Consider the following 13,392-nt stretch of genomic DNA (forward strand, 5'->3'; position numbering starts at 1 on the left):
GCAACCATTGCCACTATCCAGCTCCAGAACGTTTGTCACCTTGTACCCACTGAGCAGTCACGCCCATTCTCCCCTCCCCTTGCCTCTGGCAGCCATTAATCTACTTCCTTCTCTAGGGATTTGCCTCATCTGGGTGTTTCATACAAATGGAATCAAATCATGCAATGGGTGGGCCTTTGTGCCTGGTTTCTGTCACTTAACATAATGTGTTTGAGGTCCATCCATGTTGTAGCATGTGTCTGAGCTTCATTCCTTTTTATGACTGAATGCAGTTTCATTGTATGACTAGATCACTAAATAAGTGCCTTGAGATTAATGCAATACACAGAAGGTTGCGCCTCTCTGTTCATTCTAGAGTCAATTACTATATATATATATATATATATATATTTGATTTCAGAGAGGGAGAAAGAGATAGAAACATCAATGATGAGAGAGAATCATGGGTCGGCTGCCTCCTGCAAGCTCCACATTGGGGATTGAGCCCGCAACCCCAGCATGTGCTCTGACAGAATCAAACTATGATCTCCTGGTTCATAGGTCGATGCTCAACCACTGAGCCATGCCAGCCAGGCAATTTCTAGAATTCTTTACACAACATCTTCAATCTCTTAGTAATACGTAGTATAAAAATCATTACATTGAACCATATGCAATTTCCAATATTTGACCATTTTAATCTATAAACAACTGTGTGATTCAAACTAAATATTTACCTCCATGTTAGGTTCAATAGAAAATGCAATTTTTTTTGCATTGTTATGATTCTTTTTTTTATTGTTTTATTGCTTAAAGTATTACAAAGGGTATTACATATGTGTCCTTTTTTTCCCCCGCCCTTGACAATCCCCTGGCCTCCCCTACCCCCCAGTGTCTTATGTCCATTGGTTATGCTTATATGCATGCATACAAGTCCTTTGGTTGATCTCTTACCCCCCTCCCTCCTGCACCCCAACCCTTGCAATTTTTATAAAAAAATACACCCAGCCCTAGCCAGTTTGGCTCAGTGGATAGAGTGTCAGCCTGCAGACCGAAGGGTCCCGGGTTCGATTCCGGTCAAGGGCATGTACCTTGGTTACAGGCTCCTCCCAGCCTGGGCCCTGGTCAGGGCATTTGCAGGAGGCAACAGTGCATGTGTTTCTCTCACATGGATGTTTCCCTCTGTCTTTTCCTCTCTCTCCCACTCTCCCTAAGAATCAATGAAAATGTATCCTCACGTGAGGATTAAAAAAACCCAAAAGGTGCCCTAGCCGGCTTGGCTCAGTGGATAGAGCGTTGGCCTGCTGACCAAAGTTCCTGGGTTGGATTCTGGTCAGGGCACATGCCCGGGTTGCGGGCTCGATCCCCAGTAGGGGGCGTGCAGGAGGCAGCCGATCCATGATTCTCTCTCATCCCTGATGTTTCTCTTCTCCTTCTCCCTTCCTCTCTGACATCAATTAAAAAATATATTTTTTAAAAAAGATAGAAACCAGCTGTTAAAAGCTCTGTATTATGTCATCAGTAACCCGATGAAATGTTTTCTGGTTTTCAGTCTCCCAAGTCAGCGTTCATTAGCGCCGCAAAGAAGGCCCGGTTAAAGTCCAACCCCGTGAAAGTACGCTTCTCCGAGGAGGTGATCATCAACGGGCAGGTGTCGGTGAGTGGACAGTCGCCTGCTTGTGACTGGAGCGAGTCACTGAGGCACTAAGCAAGGCCAGCACCCACTGGAAAGATGGGCCTGACACTGGTTGCTGGATTTCACAGGGGCGTCAAATCTCAGGGTCACCCGGTGGTGTCTGATAGGTCCCCCCCAGCATTTCCAGGATCCGGAAGAGTCCGGTATTTCCTTGAATGCTTCTGGCGTTAAAGACCTCACTTCCTTGCAAAGGAGTTCATTTGATTGGACGTCACTGGCATCGCCTTTTTTTGAGTAAAATGTGCCCCTTTGAAATTCCACCTGTTTCTTCCTGTTCTGCCAACTCAGCATTCTTCCATGGGAGCCTCTGTGTATCTTGAAATAAGTCTTGCATATCGACTAATATTTTTCCCTTATCCAGAATAAAACGCCCTATTGTTTTAACTAATCAAAATGGAAAGCAGTTAAAATGATGGAAAACGTTCATATATGCAACCAGGATTTCCATTAATAGCTCTTGATAGAAATCATGATTGCTCAGGCACATCATTGATCTTCTAAATGAATAATGCAAACATTGATAGGAGGCTTTATTTTCGATTTTCTCCAAAAAAAAAAAATAGCCTTTTGTTTTCTGTTTTGAGAAAGCTGTCATCTAGGGCACTAATTTCTTAGAACTTTGAAATGCCAGCTTTTTTTGTGGAGGGTTTATTGTTGCTCTTGCTATTATTAATCAGGGGTGGGGAACGTCCGGCCCGCGGGCCATACAAGGCCCGGGAAATCATTGGGTCTGGCCCTGCCAAGGCATTAGAGGTGAATTCATCAAATGTCTGAGCAAATAGAGCAGGCTCATTTTTCAGTTGATCATTCTATATGGCCCACGAATAGTGTTACAAATATCCCAATGGGTCTGGGCAGAAAAAAGGTTCCCCACCCCTGACAAACTGACACGGGTAAAATCTCTTCCATGTCATGCTTCTTATGGGTCGGGAACTCTCCCCTGAGCGCCGTCCTGAATCTGACTTTGAAGATGTAGCCTGCACATCCTGGGCCAGGCACGCGTGGACCAAGCATCTCCCAGCTCCAGCTTGCTGACCTCTGTCAGCCCCAGCTGGGCGCCAGGGGCTCAGCCGGCCCATCTGTCATACTATTGTGATGCTCGTGGGCGGCGGCATCAGGCTGCCACGGTGCTGCCCTGTGAGCATTTGCCTGTGGCCTTGGCCTCCCGATCGCCCCTCTATCATCTCATTTCCTCTCCCCGCTTCACACTGTGGCTTGTGCTGCACGGTTCAGTGGACTCGCGTCCCCCAGGATGGAGAGTTAGCATACATTATCATCTCAGAACAAGCCCATCCCAGCTGAAGGCTGGAAGGTTCCAGTCACAGAGGAATCGCTGTGTCCTGTGACATCCCCTCATCTTTTCTCAAGTTTCCGAGTGGGAGATGGGCCATGCGTTGATGCATCTTTAGAGAGACTATAGCTGGCAGCTGCTGGGCAGTGTCCCTGTGTCCCTGTATAGAACAGGGCTCGTTCCAGGCAGCTGGTGTGTGCGGACCCAGCCCGGGGGGCCCATCCTCTGGGCCATTTGGTCACGTGTCTGCTCCTCAGCCTCTGTGACCATCTTCACTCCCCGTCTGCTCTTGCTCTTCTGAGTTATTGTGTGTCATGCCTCCTGAACTTGGAGCCACATGAACTGGGCAGCACAGAAGTCCCGGGTGGAGTAGAAAGGAGAGGAACGGATTTCAGAGAAAGAAGTGGGAAGTGACAGACAGGAGCCTGGCCCTCAAATAGTCCCTTTCCTCATCTGTCCAACAGGGGGCGTGGGGTTGCACAGCTACTGACTTCCCCTCACTCCTGTGACTTCACAGCCAACCACATGTGAGCAACACAGCTCACCCAGGGATTCCTCCTTTTTTAAATATATTTTTATTGATTTCAGAGAGGAAGGGAGAGGGAGAAAGAAACATCCACGATGAGAGAGAATCATGGATCAGCTGCCTCTTGCACGCCCCCCACTGGGGATTGAGCCCGCAACCAGGGCATGTGCCCTTGACCGGGAATCAAGCCGTGACCTCCTGGTTCACAGGTTTGATGCTCAACCACTGAGCCACACCGGTCGGGCACATTCTTTAAACTATGATCTGTTTGTTATAGACTTAATGTTCTACTCCATTAACACACTACCCCATTCCTTTGAGTTTGGGGGAAATCTTCCTAAATGAAGTAAAAATTGTTTCACAAAATAACTTCAGCTTTGAAGCTGATCAAGGCTTGAGGTTCACTGTCGTGACCTGCCGGCCACCAGCAGGCGTCGCATCGCACTCCATCAGCCCGGGGCTCCTTCTCCCCAGACGCGCTGCTCTGCGAAAGCCTGGCCTTGACCCACACCCTGTGGCGTAGGTACAGGGGAGCCATTTCTGTAATGGCATTTTCCAGTGGGACACCTCGATTTAAAAATACTCCTCTATCCCGGCCGGTGTGGCTCAGTGGTTGAGTATCGACCTAGGAACCAGGAGGTCATGGTTCAATTCCCAGTCAAGAGCACATGCCCAGGCTGTGGGCTCGATCCCCAGTAGGGGGCGTGCAGGAGGCAGCCAATCCATGATTCTCTCTCTCATCATCAATGTTTCTCCCTCTCCCTTACTCTCTGAAATCAATAAAAATATACCTTTTTTAAAAAAACTCCTCTGATTGATCTTCTGATGGGAAAAGTTCTTTTCTTTGAATCAGCTGAGTTATTTGTAGGCGGAAAAGGATTTTTCTATGAACAACTGCATTTGGATATCAACAAAGGGACACCTTGGTTGGCCTCAGAGACTTCTCTTGGTCTTTGTTTTTATGTATGTTGTGCTCGGATACATTGTAGATATACGCGGCTATTGCGAAGAGCAGAATTATAATCCCACTGACTTTAACCCCTCCCTCTCTTTTGTTCTCAAACAGGAAACTGTTAAGGACAATTCGCTTCTGTTTATGCCAAACGTGTTGAAAGTCTATCTGGAAAACGGGCAGACCAAGTCCTTCCGTTTTGACTCGAGCACCTCCATAAAGGTAAGGGGACCGCTGAGCTCTGCCTGGACCCCCTCGGGCAGCGAGCGGAAGCTGCCCCCGTGTCTCATGGGGCAGGCCTTCTTTGAGAACTACTTGTCTATCGCTGAGAAGCGTTCGGTTGCTTCCCAATAAGGGAGTGTGTGAGGCCTGGCCGGTGTGGCTCTGTGGGTAGAGCGTTGGCCTGCGGACCGAAGGCTTCCAGGTTCGATTCAGGTCAAGGGCACATACTTATCTCGGTTACAGGCTCCTCCCTGGCCCAGGCCCTAGTCGGGGGCATGTGCTGGAAGCGTCCAATTGATGTGTCTCTCTCACATTGATGTTCCTCTCTCTCTGTCTCTCCCCGTCCCTTCCACTCTCCCGAAAAATCAATGGAAAGATATCCTCGGGAGGATTCAAAACAAAACAAAACAAATCAGGAAGTGTGTAAATACAAGACGAAAAGCTTAGCCTCCGAAGGTTCTGCTGTGTGTGTGTGTGTGTGTGTGTGTGTGTACGCAGACTGATAAGCCATCAGTGCTGAGCCAGGGCAGCCAGTCATTTGAATGCAACCATGAATGAAAGGAGCCCGAATGCACCAGGAAGGCTCGGCGCCCTGCCCAAAGCGAGCGGGGTCTCTCAGCGGCGTGAGCCCCAGGAAGACGAAGCCGTTAGCTGTTCATTGAGTATCTGCTCCTCTGGTGTCCAGCGAAAACAAGGGATGGCGCGATTCAGAGCTAACAGTGACTTTTCCGACTGGAACTGCTTTCATGGCAATGATGCATAAAGGGCAGGAATGAGGAAGAGCCACAGAGCAATTCAGTTACGGTAGCCCCCCCTTATCCATGGGACATGACTTCAGAGACCCCCCGCGGATGCCTGAAACCGCGGATGGCAACGATCTCTATATACACGGTGATTTTTCCCATACACGCATACCTTCCCTGAAAGGAAGCGCTTATGGCTTCTCTGAGGCTTATCCGGCTTCTCTGAGGCTTGTCCGAATGGCCGGCATCAGTGCTCTGTGCCTTGAGGCCATTAGGAAGAAAAACAAAGGCTTGAACACAAGCCTTGCGATGACAGCGGGCGATCCGATAACCCCTGCTAAGTGACTAACAGGTGGGAGTGTACAGATCATGGAGTCACCGGATAAATGGAGGAGTCACTTCCCGGGTGGAAGGAAGAACTTATGAATTGTTTATTTCTGGAATTTTCCATTCGATATTTTGGGGCTGCAGTTGACCGCGGATAACTGAAACCTCGGAAAGCGAAACTGCAGATAAAGGGGTGGGGGGGGGGGCGCTACTGTATTTCAGAGCCACAGGTGAGTTTGCATAATGGGCATTATTATAAAGCAGCGGTTCTCAGCCTGTGGGTCGCGGCCCCTTTGGAGGTCGAATGATCCTTTCACAGGGGTCGCCTAAGACCATCCTGTATATCAGCTATTTACATGACGATTCATAACAGTAGCAACATGACAGTTATGAAGTAGCAACGAAAATCATTTTATGGTTGGGTCACAACATGAGGAACTGTATTTAAAGGGCCAGAAGGTTGAGAACCACTGTTATAAAGCATAGGGGTTTCCTACCCCACCCCCAATGCTTTGTTCCTGGGGGAAAAAATACATATTCTCTTTTTTATTGGAGAAAAGTGTGTTCAGAGATTGATTGTTCCCTCATGCTCCATCCGCCTAAAATAGGCTTTCTTTAAATGCACAGGAAAAAAAGATTTTATTGAGGTTAAAAAAAAAGTCCCTAGTGATGATCTTGTGTAAGGAGTGTATCAAGCGACTATCAACTGTGTATTGAAAATGTCTATTCATCGTCAACCCCGAATTCTCAGTTTTTAAAATTAATCAGCACAAACCTGAGTGGGAGCATTCCTACCAAGGCCCACTCACTGTGCATTCTTCTTATCGGGATCCCAGCACGCAGCTTGTTTGGAATCGCTTTAAATCGGTAGCGGCTGAGTAGGTAATAGAGCAGACAAGAAGCGTAGATTGATGATCAAGCATTTAAAGCAGCCTTAAGTCATTCCAGATGAAATATGAACTTCCTTCATACCAGGCTGCTAATGTTAAATGCTGATGACGGCAGAAGTCTTTTATTTTATTTTATTCCTACTCCACGTCAGTTCACAGCGAGATGTTACTCTAAATATTAGTCAGCTTACCTAGGAGTTGGCAAGCGTTCCCTGGACAGGCCTGGAGAGTAAATATCGGAGTGTTTGTGGGACATTTGACCTGTTGCCACTCCCCGCCTCTGCTCCTGTCTCAAAGAACCCACTCCCAGATTCAATAATCCACTCGAGGGACCTCCCAGGACTCAGCAAATTGTCACACTCCCAGTTCCAGGTGATTGCAGCCACAGGAGACGGTGACATCAGCCACAGGAAAGCAGTGTCCCAGGCACAGGGCTTGGCCTGGGACTTCCAGCTGTCCTGTCCCAGGGGCCTGTGCAGACAGCCTTTTCTGCAGCAGTCACGTGACAACGTGCACAAAGTGCTGCCAGCCGAGCCTGCTGTCCAGTTGTTCCTGGCAGCCGGCTGCACAGACAGAGCTGACCAGCAGCCGGCCCCGCCAGAGGTCGAGCTGACCCCACAGGTCCCACGGTCCCCACCGGAGTCATGTTGTGAGCACACGCTATCTACTGTGGCCCCAGGTCCCCGGGGAAACAAAGCTACTCCTATCAGGCAAGGCTGTCCAAGGCTAGAGCAGTTCCCTCCCAAGAGCCAGGAGTAAAGAGGCAAAACTTTCTTTAAAAAAATATATATGTATTTGTATTGATTTCAGAGAAGAAGGGAGAGAGAGACAGAAACATCCATGATGAGAGAGAATCATGGATCGGCTGCCTCCTGCACGCCCCTTACTGGGGATGGAGCCCACAACCCGGGCATGTGCCCTTGACCGGAATTGAACCTGGGACCCTTCAGTCAGTAGGCTGATGCTCTGTCCACTGAGCCACACCGGCTAGGGCTTGAATGCATTTTTTAACCGAAAGAAATGGGAATTTAGAAGAGACTGCCTCCCGTTGTAGATTCCCTCTGGCCTGTTTATTATAGCAGCCCACACTAGACTAAGTTTGATTTCTCCGAGGACGGCAGATGAGAATGAGAAGACAGCAAGCAATGCAAAAAGTTCACATGAAATTATAGTTATCTTAGCTGGTACCTAACAGCCTTATTATCACAACAGACACGGGCTGGTGGGCACCAAGTGGAAATCGTCCAGTTTTGCAAGGATATGACAGTGTTTAATACAAATTGCCAGCATTCTTGCTACAGAGTCGCAATAGGAACAGTGTATTGCTATTGATTTCCCAGCGTCTTCCCTGGCGATTCAGGAGCTTTTAGAAAGTGTGTGTTGCGACACAAAGGCTGGCGTTGTTTTCTCTTCTCTGGGCCTGGAGTGAAAAATTATGAAACCAAACATCTTTTGATAAAATTCAATATAGTCACGGTGTTTCCATGGAATGATGATTTTTTTTGGTGGTGGGTGGGTGTGGGAATCTTTGTCTCCCAGGGGCCTGGAGACATTTTAAAAAGTCTTCAGAGAGGAGTCCAAACCTTGCTGTAGCCTTGCGTGTTGATACTTTGGGCCAGATAATTCTTTGTTGTGGGCGTGTCTTATACATTGCAAAACACTTAGCATCCCTCTGCGCCTAGCAACCCCAATCCTATTGTGACAACAAAAATGTCTCCGGAAGTTGCCGCCGTTGAATGCCACCCTCTTTGGGATTTTTAGAAATATATATTTTGTTGATTTCAGAGAGAAAGGGAGAGGGGGAGAGAGAGAGTAACATCCATGATGAGAGAGAGTCATGGATGGGCTGCCTCCTGCACACCCCACACTGGGGATCGAGCCTGCAACTTGGACATGTGCCCTGACTGGGAATCGAACCATGACCTCCTGGTTCATAGGTCGACGCCCTCCTGGTTCATAGGTCGACCACTGAGCCCCACCGGCCAGGCACTGCCTGGGTTTTGATTGCATCTTGTCCACGTTTCCTCTGTTAGGATGTCATCCTGACCCTTCAGGAGAAGCTGTCCATCAAAGGCATCGAGCACTTCTCCCTCATGCTGGAGCAGAGGACGGAGGGGGCCGGGAGCAAGCTGCTGCTGCTGCACGAGCAGGAGACCCTCACTCAGGTGCGGGGCTCCCCCTGATGATATGGCTGACGCACAGAGGCCACCCCACCCTGGCATCCCTCCTCTCAGCACCACCATCTGCCCCGGCATCCCTCCTGCCCCATTATTTCTCCTGCCCCCGGCATCCCTCCCATCCTACTTTCCTCCCTCCCCAGCATCCCTCCCTCCCCAGCATCCCTCCCTACTATCCCTCCCTCCCCAGCATCCCTCCCCACCAGCATCCCTCCCTCCCCAGCATCCCTCCCCCCCCAGCATCCCTCCCTCCTTACTATCCCTCCCACCCCAGCATCCCTCCCTCCCTACTATCCCTCCCTCCTCAGCATCCCTTCCTCCCCAGCATCCCTCCCACCCCAGCATCCCTCCCTCCCTACTATCCCTCCCTCCCCAGCATCCCTCCCACCCCAGCATCCCTCCCTACTATCCCTCCCTCCCCAGCATCCCTCCCTCCCCAGCATCCCTCCCACCCCAGCATCCCTCCCTCCCCAGCATCCCTCCCTCCCCAGCATTCCTCCCTCCCCAGCATCCCTCCCTCCCCAGCATCCCTCCCCCCCCAGCATCCCTCCCTCCTTACTATCCCTCCCCCCCAGCATCCCTCCCTCCCCAGCATCCCTCCCCCCCAGCATCCCTCCCTCCTTACTATCCCTCCCCCCCAGCATCCCTCCCTCCCCAGCATCCCTCCCCCCCCCAGCATCCCTCCCTCCCCAGCATCCCTCCCTCCCCAGCATTCCTCCCACCCCAGCATCCCTCCTACCCACTATCCCTCCCGCCCAGTGTCCTTCTGCCTGCAGATGCTTTCAATGTGTTCACGGCATCGCTGGGCAGCCGCACTAAGGGAAGTGCGGCGTTAATAATGGATTTTATGCCTCCAGGTGACGTTTCCCTTTCTGTCATTGTCCACAGACTGTCAGTTCACCTGAGAAACAGATTTGTCACTCACAGCCTCGGCAGCCACTCGCTGAGAACGCGGCTCTGGACAATTCCCTTTTCTGTCGTTAGAATGACTGGTCACCTGTTTTCATCATTGGCCTCCTGAAACTATGAAAGGAAATGGCCTCTGAGGTCCTTTAAGTTCAGGCGCAATCGGACGCGTGGCTTTAGGCGCTGGGTGTCTACTTCAGACTATTTTCGGGAGCCTCGAGTCCCTGCCCCAGCCCTGCCCACTGTGAACATGGGATCCAGCGCTGCGCCCCAGTTCCTGGTGGCCACGATGCCGCCCCATCTGTTCCCTGGGGAGGCGAGCCGGCTGCTTGGCTGCTACCTCCAGCCCCACACCCTGGCTTGTCTGTACGAGGGATTTCAAGCCATTGCTCCGTGTAGGAGAGTTCCTTGAGGAGGGAACTGGAGGCTCTTGGGTTCCTGCTGTGGTTTCTGCGTTCCTTTACCACCCGGCAGGGACCACGGCCCACAACCCTGGGTCTCAATCCTGCCCACAGCCATGAAGCTGGGTCCGTGTCACTACCTGCCACGGTGCCCGGTCACCTTTCAAAGCAGGGCGTGTTGTCCCGTTAAAATTCTACTCGACATGTAAACTGTAAGCACACACACACACACACACACACACACACACACACACACACACACGCCATGAGGCTCAGTAAAGCTATTGCTGTATTTATTTTGAATTTCTAAGTGGCAGTTCACAAACATTCTTGCTTTTCCAGATTTGTTCCCCGCATAAAAGTTGTCACAAGTCCATGAAACCGCGTGCACGTGCATAGAGAGTACATCCGAGCGCATAAACCTGCAGGCAGAACAGCTGTGCTGGCTGGGGCTGCCCGGCCTTACGTGTGTCGTGTTGGCCTCTTTTGGGGACATGGAAGGGCTCTTTCCCTCTTTCTTGGAGTCCAGGGTCTTTTCGTTCGTTCACCTGTGTGCTAAGCACCTGCTGTCCCCCGCTGATCGCCTTTGTGGCCAGAGGAGGTGAGCAGCGGCCGCAGTAGTTGCGCATGCCGCGCTGGCAGGGAAGGACAGCGAATCCGAATGAGCCGCGTCCCTGACCCTGGGGGACAGTGCTGGATTCCAAGCAACGTGGAGCGATTTGATTTGAACAAAGTCACGGCATCCGAAGTCCGCGGTCGTTTGGAAACTTGACTCCAGATTCAGTGCAGAAGCCCAAACTGTCTTCCCGCCCCCACCCTGGCTCTGGTTGCCATGACAACATGGAGCATCTTATCTTGGGGCGGGACCGCGCTCACTGGCGCACATTCTGTCCAACCTGCAATGCACTGGTCCCCCTGGCACAGCCCCAAGCCAAGCACCAGTCTGTGCTGCCCCAGGCCCCGTGCCTGAAGTTACCCCCCAAGGGCCGGGCTGTGGCTGAGCCCCCCTGGGGACCATGGGCTGGCCCCCCATCCTCTCCCGCCTGCTGCTCCTGGGGACAGTTCCTCAGCAAGTCCTTCCTCTCAGGGTCTTCTTGGGGGGCACCGGACCTACGTCCCAGGCTCGGTGCGTTTCCGGGGAATGAGCACCTGTGACAGACACTGGAAGAACTTGGCCGCCCCTTCCCTCCATGTCCCAGGAAAGTTGCCTCTGCTCTTGGGGCCCTCGGCCGCTTCGCAGTCCCCACTGAGCCTCCCTGTGGTCGCTCTGCTCTTCCAGGTGACACAGCGGCCCAGCTCCCACAAGATGAGGTGTCTTTTCCGAATCAGCTTCGTGCCGAAGGACCCCATCGACCTGTTACGGAGGGATCCGGTTGCTTTTGAATATCTCTACGTGCAGGTGCGTGAGCGCGCGGGCCTGTATCGTGCGAATGTTGTGGATAAATGAACTGGTTCCATCTCCCCCACCCCCCACTTCGGTGGGCTTTGGAAGAAAGTGTGGTCCTTACAGCTCAGCAGGAGGACTGGTGCTCAGGGAGGCACCCCGAGTCCCCAGGATCAGGGTCAGTAAACCCTGTTTATCAAGTAAAGAAATGTGAGTGGACTTTACATCGGTTTTGACCCAAAACAGTGAAACTGTCATGACTTGGGTTGTTGTGTTTTAATTTTTAAAAAATATATTTGTATTGATTTCAGAGAGGAAGGGAGAGGGAGAGCGAGACAGAAACATCCATGATGATAGTGAATCATGGATCAGCTGCTTCCTGCACGTCCCACACTGGGGATCAAGCCTGCAGCCCGGGCCTGTGCCCTGACTGGGAATCGAACCCTGACCTCCTGGTTCATAGGTCGACGCTCAACCACTGAGCCACACTGGCAGGGCGCGACTTGGGTTTTTTAAATGTTGGACTTTAGTCACCCGGACCTCTCAACAATGGCCCTTGTTCCCCAACAGGCCAGGGAACCCGCATGAAACAGCCTGATTGACAGCTGGTCTGTTACTGCGTCTTCCCCCCCATTCCTGCTGAGAACCAACCAGCGCTTTGCCTCGGCAGCCCAGACCTGGCGCGATGTTTTTTAGCGTGTTAGTTGCAAAGAGATAGTTACGGGTGCTGGGCAGGGCCTGGCCAGGCAGTGTGATCCATTGGGTTGCCGTTCTCACCAATTCTGCCCTCATCCTGTTAACACGATGATGCTTTAAAATATATTTTATTGATTTTTTTACAGACAGGAAGGGAGAGGGACAGAGAGTTAGAAACATCGATCAGCTGCCTCCTGCACACCTCCTACTGGGGATATGCCTGCAACCAAGGTACATGCTCTTGACCAGAATCGAACCCGGGACCCTTCAGTCTGCAGGCCGACGCTCTGTCCACTGTGCCAAACCGGTTAGGGCAACATGATGATGCTGTAAAGCCCTTTTGCTCGGCTTCCGTTTTAAACATCAAAATCCCATTGAGTGTGTGAAACACGGTTGCAGTTGTCCTGGGGAGGGGAGCCAGGAGCGCTGCTATGCATGGCTCTGCAGAAGGTGTGTTTGCCCAAATGGAACGCACTCCACAGAGAAAGACACATCTTATTCAAAAGACACATCTGCCCCCGCCGGTTTTCTCAGCGGTTAGAGCGTGGCCTGCAGACCCAAGGGTCCCGGGTTCGATTCTGGTCAAGGGCACATATCTTGTTTGCAGGCTCGATCCCTGGCCCCAGTCAGGGCATGTGTGGGAGACAACCAATCCATGTGTCTCTCTCACATCGATGTTCCTCTCTCTCTCTCTGTGTCTCTCCCCCACCCTTCCACTCTCCCTAAAAATCAATGGTAAAAAAATATCCTCGGGCCCTAACTGGTTTGGCTCAGTGGATAGAGCGTCGGCCTGCGGACTGAAGGGTCCCAGGTTCGGTTCCGGTCAAGGGCACGTACTGTGGTTGCGGGCACATCCCCAGTAGGAGGTGTGGAGGAGGCAGCTGATCGATGTTTCTCTCTCATTGATGTTTCTAACTCTCTATCCCTCTCCCTTCCTCTCTGTAAAAATCAATAAAATATATTTTAAAAAATACCCTCGGGTGAGGATGAACAGAAGACCCATCTTTTATTTATTCATTTATTTATTTAAAAATATATTTTACTGATTTTTTACAGAGAGGAAGGGAGAGGGATAGAGAGTTAGAAACATCGATGAGAGAGAAACATCGATCAGCTGCCTCCTGCACACTCCCCACTGGGGATGTGCCCGCAACCCAGGTACATGCCCTTGACCGGAATCGAACCTGGGACCCTTCAGTCCG

At 51.2% G+C, this 13,392-nt stretch overlaps 1 protein-coding gene across 1 annotated transcript in view; it reads left to right on the top strand.

The window, feature by feature from the left end:
- FRMPD4 (FERM and PDZ domain containing 4) overlaps positions 1–13,392 on the top strand; it is a 535,991-nt gene that overhangs the window by 495,896 nt on the left and 26,703 nt on the right. Inside the window, exons 6-9 of the mRNA XM_081080933.1 lie at positions 1,532–1,636; positions 4,559–4,666; positions 8,660–8,791; positions 11,390–11,509. Coding sequence (XP_080937059.1) covers positions 1,532–1,636; positions 4,559–4,666; positions 8,660–8,791; positions 11,390–11,509 — 465 coding nt within the window. The remainder of the gene's footprint in view (positions 1–1,531; positions 1,637–4,558; positions 4,667–8,659; positions 8,792–11,389; positions 11,510–13,392) is intronic.

The sequence above is a fragment of the Myotis nattereri genome, assembly GCF_964212035.1.
Source record: "Myotis nattereri genome assembly, chromosome: X".
NCBI classification, from domain to species: domain Eukaryota; kingdom Metazoa; phylum Chordata; class Mammalia; order Chiroptera; family Vespertilionidae; genus Myotis; species Myotis nattereri.